General features: G+C 34.9%; 2 protein-coding genes across 2 annotated transcripts; both read right to left on the reverse strand.

Annotated features, from left to right (window-relative positions):
- Positions 1-150: 150 nt before the first annotated feature.
- On the reverse strand, positions 151-3,575 carry LOC127107649 (katanin p60 ATPase-containing subunit A1). The gene is made up of 7 exons (XM_051044951.1): positions 3,336-3,575; positions 2,090-2,567; positions 1,721-1,918; positions 1,329-1,573; positions 1,082-1,240; positions 869-956; positions 151-784 (listed from the first exon to the last, which is right to left on the reverse strand). Exons 1-7 carry the CDS (start codon positions 3,479-3,481, stop codon positions 503-505), a joined length of 1,596 nt encoding a protein of 531 aa, XP_050900908.1. The 5' UTR covers positions 3,482-3,575; the 3' UTR covers positions 151-502.
- A 1,331-nt stretch (positions 3,576-4,906) lies between these two features.
- Positions 4,907-8,365, reverse strand: LOC127107650 (aromatic aminotransferase ISS1). The gene is made up of 9 exons (XM_051044952.1): positions 7,901-8,365; positions 7,761-7,808; positions 6,853-6,981; positions 6,625-6,684; positions 6,355-6,511; positions 6,029-6,135; positions 5,856-5,914; positions 5,659-5,767; positions 4,907-5,574 (listed from the first exon to the last, which is right to left on the reverse strand). Exons 1-9 carry the CDS (start codon positions 7,961-7,963, stop codon positions 5,116-5,118), a joined length of 1,191 nt encoding a protein of 396 aa, XP_050900909.1. The 5' UTR covers positions 7,964-8,365; the 3' UTR covers positions 4,907-5,115.
- Positions 8,366-8,951: the final 586 nt, after the last annotated feature.

The raw sequence follows: 8,951 nt of genomic DNA on the forward strand, positions 1-8,951 counted from the left end.
TTTCTAATCTCTTAGACCTTCTTGTTCCAACGCATCATTTGCCTAAAACTGATTTTAAACAACACCACCAGAAACTTCATGCACAATTATAAGACAACTAGCATTAGCCAAACCAGAAAGATAACTAAGTTGGAAGTTCAAATATCAAGGTTTGTGCACAAAGAGAGAATAACATCTTTAATATCAATATAAGGTTGCATTACATCAATATTCAATGGTCACGGATACAAATTAACAACTGAAAATTTCCCAACACCATAAAACAACAGGGAAACCTGTTCAAGAGAAAACCAAGTAAAATATCAACAAACAATACAGACAACTAGGATTGTCAAGCGCATATCACAGAAAATAACACTTTGTTCTGTTTCACGATATTTTGTACTAAATAACATATGACGGAACAATAGTGGTTTGTTCAAATTCCCAATTGAGAACCAAATTGAGAACCCAATTGAGAACCAAAGTGGTAGTATAAAAAAACACTACCATTGGTGAGTCTTTATGCTGATCCAAATTCGTGAAACCACTTCTCATGGCGTTCGATATCCGCCGGAGAAACACTTCGTTGGACCTTTGCCAAAGCTTCTTCAAAATCACACATGGCAACAGGATCCTTTGAAATATCATCCTTAGACATACTCTTAATTTCATCGCGTGTCTTTCCTGCTATCTTCCGTCTCATTCCATTTAAGGAAGCATCGCGACATACGTTTGTTAAATCATCTCCACTATAGCCATCAGTTCGACGAGCCACGTCATCTATGTTGACATCCGGGGCCACCTGGTACATGATGAATCCTATATAAGGGTCAAGCTCAAAATCCTATATAAGCTAATAAGACAGTAATGAAAAAACACAACTTGCCTCAACGGTTTTCAAATTTATCCGGATCAACTCTTTACGACTCTCGAAATTTGGAAGAGGAATATATATTCTCTTTTCCAGCCTTCTCCTGCATTACATTATACACGCAATTGGATTAGAAAGTGTAGACTAGTAAACACTATTAACTTATCAATTTTTTATCCACTTACAATATAATAGTTTAGAAAAGGATACAGAAAACCAAATACAAACCTTAGTGCTTCATCAATGTCCCATGGAAAGTTAGTAGCTGCCAAGACCATTACTATTTTCTTGCTACCATCTTCATTTGTACCGCTGTTGCTTACACCATCAACCTGAACTAGAAGTTCAGACTTCACCCTTCGGGACGATTCATGCTCTCCAGAAGCCCTGATGAAACAGAATAAATAGCCGTATAAACAAGTTTCAAAAACTATATTATGTGTGATGAACGTTTAAAAGAGCATAAACAACATACCCCCTAGCATTGCATAGAGAATCGATTTCATCTATGAAAATTGTACTTGGTGCATAAGCTCTTGCAAGATCAAACAAACACCGCACCATTCGCTCACTTTCTCCCCGCCATTTAGAAGCTAAAGTAGCTGAAGAAACATTAAAGAAAGTGGTCCCACATTCAGTAGCAACGGCCTTAGCAAGAAGCGTCTTTCCAGTTCCCGGAGGACCAAACATAAGGACACCTTTCCAAGGTCTCCTAATTCCCTGAAAAATAGAAAGAATGAACTCAATGGAAGAAGTCTTAATATTTTCATAGACATTTCAGTAAGTAAGATACAAATTCATTTCCATAGTAAGCGCTCGTTTAATAGAACCGACCTAGAAAACTCAGTGAGAATAGTTCAAGTTTACCTGGAAATATTCAGGCATCCATAAGGGAAGCACAACAGCTTCTTCTAAAAGCCTTTTTGCTTCAGTAAGACCTGCAACATCATCCCATCTCACTCCAGGAGAGGTTTCTAACACATCCCTTTCTAGCATTTCAGCCAATTCAGGGTCAGGACCTTCATATTGTCCTTTATTTGACTTCCCTTCTTCAGCATCACCATTCTACCGAGAACAAAACAACATATATAAGTTTAATGTTATTCAAGCCACCCAAATAGTAGTCACGGATACCATAAGCAAAGGATGAACTTAGAAATTATAATCAATGATGTTACACAGTGTGTCAGAAGCGCAAGGATACCAACATAATGCTTCATAGAAATTGAAACTTACAACTGCATCTGTCTTGCTAGACTTTCCCGACGAACCACCTTTCTTTACCGGAGTTGATGTCCTGGCCCCTGAGTTAACCTTGCTAGTAGCACCACCAGCCTTTGCACCACCACGGCCAGTGGTACCTGGCTTTGTTGTAGCACCTCGAGCCCATTTACTATCTTGTTGAGATTTCCGATTACTCACTTGACCACCCCTTCCAGGTCTTCTACTTCCAGTATCCCTACTAGGTGGTCTCCATACATCAGGATCATCGAAGGAAGAATTCGATGAAGTAGGATACTCATCTAATGGCTGAAAAACAAACGAAGATTTAGTAGAAATCGGAGGTGACGGAGGACGTCTTCCAATAGGATTATCTTTAAACGCCCTTTTATCTGCATCAAGTTGCTTTACAACTTCAGTTTCCTCAGAGAGAGCTTTCTTAACATTCATCCATTTTGCACGAATCAAAGGGTCGTCAACACTGTTTAGATGCCTGAAATCAACAAGATTCAAACTTCTTAAAATCAACTACAACACAAAGCTAGTCTACAACTAACCAAAACCAACTACTCCCTCTATTCCTATTTATAAAAAATAGTTTGTTTTTTAGATTCATTAAATAGACAATGTAGTTGATCTATATATTTTCCAGATACATTGGTTATTCAATGTATCTAAAAAACAAACTTTTTCTTACGAATAGGACCAGAGCGAGTACAACACAACACTTAAAAAGGATTAAACTTAAGTGCATTTCCTTAAGTACTTTTCATATGGTTCTTAACTTAACTACCTATGATGTCCTCAAACTCAAATCTATAACATTTTCAAAGTTTGTTACAACCACAACAAGTGCATTTTAAGTTAAGTAAAGTACTAAAATCCCCTAAGAAAATGCACCTAAATTCAATCCTACTTAAAGCTCCAATTAGTTCATAATTTCATATCAAGAAAATGATACTGACTATAACCAAATCCAAATGGCCAAAGATCCATCCACTTAAAACCTCAACTATCATCACCATTCAACACAAAAAGAATTCCAACATCTCATCATGAAAAAACACCAATGATGAACCATTTTCCCTCTTTGATCTAACAATGTCAATTTGGCATAGTAAATGAAAAAACATCAAAAAATAAAATAAAGGGTATATACTCAAAATTAAAAAACAATTGAAACCCATTAACAATAATGTAATAAAAAGATGAACTTTAGAATGAAAATGGAAAATAGAGAGAGAAAGAAAAGAGTAGTAACCTGTTGATTTGTGCAACAGCGCCATCGAAGAAGATGATAGAAGTATCATAGAGACCTTCAAGAGCGTAGTCTCTTGCTAACTTGACATGTTCTTGCAACCCTGTCAATGAACTACCACCACCACCACCGCCACCACCACCGGCCATTCTATTATTTTCTCTCTCTTTTCACCGAGCTGGTTGTTGCTTCGACCGACGTGTTTGGTTTTGATGGGCTTTTTCTGGTTTTGAATTGATGAATCCAGTGGGCCCATAGGCTCAAGGTTTTGAATTTCAAAACTACCAAACGGGCCCGTTTTTGCTTTTTCTTCTAACTAACCTTTTTTTAGAATTGACTTAACTAAAGTTTTTATTCTTTATTTTCCCTACTTTACTATTTTCATTTAATTGGTATATATATGTATAGTTAAAGATTGTTTGAATTGTAAATAAATCATAACGGTTGGATAGTTACTAATAGTAATAGTAGTATTTGATTTTAATTCTATATAATTTTAAAATTATAATGGTCATTTGTGATTGGCCGACAGATTGATTATAATTTTCTCGATTAAAATTTATAAATTTAGTTTTGTCAATTAATAAGATTGTTTGATTCGAGTTATATTTCATTACAATTGATTCAACTTGTTTTATTTTTTAATAATTTTTATTATTTATTTGTTTTCCGACTTTAACGTGATTGAAAGGATTTAACTAGCTATATTATAAAGATTTTTGATTTTGTTGTTAAGATATTGACAACAAATAAGATATTCTCTCCATTTTTTAATATAAATAGTTTTGTCATTTTCACATAATTATTGTTGTATAAAAAAATATTAGGATAGAATTTACAAAAATATATTTTATTAATTATATGAAAAAGTTAAATTTAAAAAATTGAATGAAGATAGAATAATAAATATTTATTGATATAAAAATAAAAATAATATTAATAATTTATTGGTATTATAAAATTACTTATAATTTAATATAGGTTTATAATAAATAAATTAAAAAACAAAAAATGTATTATCCAACAATTAAATTGATGATAAAAGTTGTTGAGTGAGAATCAACCTAAACTACCTAAACTATGCTTGTGTCAATTTTTAGTGCTTTTGTTAAACATGATAATATATACTATGATATAATATAAATTAGTTGTTAAAGTGATAACCACATAGTGACATAGGTATTGTCACAACATCAATTGAATTGGTATAAGTAAACATCCCATTTGTCACAATCAAATTTCAACCTTTATCATTTACAACAACATTATTCCTTTCCAACATTAGATTTTGTCGTTGTTCCACTTTATCCTCCTTTTGATTTGAACTCAATGGGTGGGTGAATTTGTTTAATCATATTATAACTGATCCTTGTTGTTTTCTTATTGATATGGTATAATCTAGCATGCCATGCCATAACATTAAGGTGCACCTTCCTTTATTAACCCAATTTTGATTGATAGATAAGTAAAGTCTGATCAAGAATTGTTCGAGTCTAATTTCGACAAGGATAGTCTAATCAAGAATTGTTCGAACAAGAGTGTGCACGCATATATATCAATATTGATCCACCATGTGACATGAAACTTATAGAAATCAATTGATATGAAAAAAAGTTTATGATGCATTTCTCTACTTTTCAAGATGAAAATTATTAAACCTTGCAAGTATACAAGGTTGAAAATCAATCTAACAGTTATTCAAATGCACCAGCTGCAAATTTTTCTCCACTGGCAAATAGACTTTCTTTCTATAAATTTCTTTCGAGGCGAAACTATTTCGCTACTAGTCATGTACCAAACCGTGCGCAGCCAGTTCTTCCAAACCTTTCTTAAGCCTTTCTGCAGCTGCTCTACAGTCATTCTCCGTCAATCCTCCGAACGAAATTCTTAGATTGCCCGAAGCACCGCACGCGCTTCCAGGGATAACAGCAATCCCGTGCCTATTCGCTAGCCAGTGAACAACTTCAAAATCATCGTAACCGTGTCCGCTAGGGATCTTCACCCAGAGATAAATAGCTCCTTCTCCTCCTTTGATAGAACCTTCTCCAAGAGAGGAAAGAGCCTCTAGGACAATATGTCGGTTCTTTGCGAGTGTTTTTACTCGTTCGGTAACCCACTCGGGTCCCAATTCTAAGGAGTATAGAGCAAGGTGTTGTGAAATTATTGAAGCACAGATTGGAATGTTGTCTTGGACTTTAAGCAGCTGCGTAGCAAGTCCTTCTACCTCAGAAGGGTATGCTATCTGCAACAACGACAAACAACTTATGAACTGCTTATAGCATAAACACTTATCATATAAGTGATTCTGGATAAGATATTAACTTACATATCCAATTCGCCATCCCATCATTCCATAAGCTTTCGAGAAAGAGAAAATGTTCACAACATGATTTCCTTCCACACAAGAGTGTTTCAGATCGTCGAACATAAAGTACCTGCATACATATACGACAACCGATAGTATTAGGCAATCGATAATCAAAATCATGGGAACGGATTTTCATTACGATGGTTAAGACTTACTCATATGTATTGTCCACAACAAGCCAAGATCCAGCTTTCTCGCAGAGATTTGCAATCCGCTGGCCAATTTAGAAAAACCAATTGCTTAGAAACCTTAGAAACATAAGCGGATTCAAAAAAACCTTAGAAAGTAAACTTGAATGGAAAATTTTAGAAGAGATTGAAAGAGAGACCTTCAGAAGAGACTCGGGAATGTAGGTTCCAGATGGATTGCCAGGATTTACAATACTAACTAGCTTCGGGACAGGTTTACGTTCCGATAACACTTTCTCCAACCAGTCTGAAAATCAAGAAAATTCGATTATATATTTAAATAGGGAAATTGAACAGACCTAGTGGAGATGCAGAGTCGTTGTAAAATAGCTTTACACTGAAATCTAATGAAAACTCTGATATTGCCACGTTAAGAAGATGTTTCTCGTAGCAACGATAGATTTTTTTGTTCCAAGTCCAATGCAAGTAAAGAAGTAGCTAGTGGCAAGATCATGCAGTGTCTTACCTACATCAGGATGAAGTGTTTCCGGGTTACCAGGACCGACTAGTATGTCGGTAATGCCAGTCATCTGGAAGGCCATGTATGAATTGAAGTAGTAAGGAGCAAACATAACCACGGAGTCTCCCGCGTCACACAGAGTAAGAACTAGATTCACGAATGCCTGCACTGCAAATATTAAGAAATGAGACGAATAGATTGCTGAAATGTCTATGCGCTTCACTTTTTTCAGAATCATATATTAATCGCAAATTATAGAGCTGGGGGATTGATCACCTGATTGGCACCTGCTGTAACCATTACTGAGGATTTGTGCAGATTATTTTCATTACTCAACTGCGTGACAAAAGCGAACGAGTTAAATTGAGAGACCATGAATGTCAAGGATCAATTCAGGTACAACAAGATTATGGTCGATAGGACGTTGATCCTCGTGCAGGCCGAAACCATAGTTCCGTATAAGTAAAAGGTGATGTAACTAACAAGAAACTAGAGATTGTTTACCTTTTTCACTAATGCTGCTCTGAGTTCAGGAATACCTTCATCGTTGCCGTAACGGCTAATAGAAGGCTCATACACAAGTTCTTTCACCTTATCCAATGCTTCCTTTGGTGGTTGCCAATAAACCACCCCCTACATAATACAAATTTCAACAAATCAATTAAAATTGCATTTCATACAAAGTTTGAAAGTTAGCCATTTGAAGCCATAAAATGGATCCAAACGGGTCCCACATGATGCGAAGTGTATGTTTGAATGTGCGGTGAGTTCAGAAAAATCACACTGACACCGTGATTTTGTTGAAGCTACCAATGTAGTTTTGCTAAAATAGCGGCAAATCAGAACCGCTAATCAAGCTTCTCTCAAAACTTTTAATAACAAACATAACAACAAGCAAGCAAGCTATACTCATTTATAATATAAACATTGGAAACCATAAAACACACAAAGCAAAACAACAACAACAACCAGCTAGACTAATCTATACACTAACATTGGAAAGCATAAAAAACACACATATCTACAAATCACAGACATGGACACTAGACACGACACCGACATTAACATGTCGACATCGATAATAATTTGAAAAAAAGAATAAATTTAACTTATTCACAAAAGTCGGTGTCATGTCGGTGTCGGAGACTGACAAAAGACACTAACACGACTTTTTCTCATAGGCGTCACACACATGACAAAACCAACAACCAAGGTAGTTAATTTATAATCAAAACATTGGAAACCAGAAAACAAATCCACATAACCCAACCAAGCTAAACTACTAGTAGTAATTTATAATTCAAGCATTGAAAACACACCAACACACTCATAACAGAATCAACCTAGACTAATTAATAATTCCAACATTGATATTAACAAACACAAACATTGAAAACAAAAAAAAAACATACCTGAGCTAAAGACACAGCATTCTTAGCACCTCGAAGCAATTCCTGCATCTATAAACACAAAAAACACTACCTCAAATTCAAGATCATGAATCCAAATACTCATCATTAAACACATCAAATAAAAACAATTCCTGGATTACCTTAACCATAATCGGCATCTCAGTATCCACAGCCCTCCTCGCAAGATTTCCATAGGAACCCATCTCTGTTTTCACAGAAAACTAAGAAAACAAGTCCCAATTTCGAGACTTGTTATAAACCAATGAAGTCTTGTTTTAGAAGAAAACGTCAACAACTCGAAACAAAAAAGGACGACAAAAATGACCCTACTTAGGAAAAAGAAAACAAATTTGAAACGCCACGCTTCACCAACTCATCCACCATTAAACTAATAACACAATCCAAATCCAATAAAGGGTAAAAGGCAAAACCCTTTTTCTCTTTCCTCTGTGCGTATCTTTAACGCCAGTAAATAAGAAGAAGAAAAAAAGGTACAGTATTGAATAATTTTCCTTGTGTGAAATGTGAAATGTGAAATGAATGTGAAAAGGGTGATTTTTATTTTTGGAGTGAGCTCCGAAAAAAGTGGGTTTTTTATGAATTTTGTCTTGTTTTCAGTGTGATGAGTCAGTCATGCAGAGGCAGACAAAAAACACGACAGAGGACAATTTCGAAACCAATCACTTTGGTTGTCTTTCTGTCCTATGTTTTTGACTTGTTTCTTATCCAATTTCGGAACACAGTAACTACCTAAAATCAATTCTTACCCAATTCTAACTCTTTTACTTAACAAAAATTTAAATGTTCTTTTAGATGTTTAATTATTTAACAGAAATTTAACAGAAAAATTCAAAGTATTGATTACATAATTTTCTAAAATTATTATCTACTCAAATACTATAGGATTTGTTTCAAAAGCAAACATGTGTACCACAAACCCTACCATGTATTTATCAAAATCCAAAAAATTATAATTTTTTAATATCACGGTTCAAATTAATGAGGTCAACTTTTAGTATGGGTGGATGTGGATGTCTACCTAGCTAATAAAAAATTTCAGTTTAATGTTTAGTATTTATCTTCTTTCAAAAGCATCATTCACAATGTGACATGTTTGTTCTTTAAAGGAAAGAGGTGACATGTCACATGCATATTTGAGCTGGCCAACTTAGCTTCTACATTAAGCTCAAC

Source organism: Lathyrus oleraceus, chromosome 7 (genome assembly GCF_024323335.1).
Source record: "Lathyrus oleraceus cultivar Zhongwan6 chromosome 7, CAAS_Psat_ZW6_1.0, whole genome shotgun sequence".
In the NCBI taxonomy this organism is placed as follows: Eukaryota; Viridiplantae; Streptophyta; class Magnoliopsida; order Fabales; family Fabaceae; genus Lathyrus; species Lathyrus oleraceus.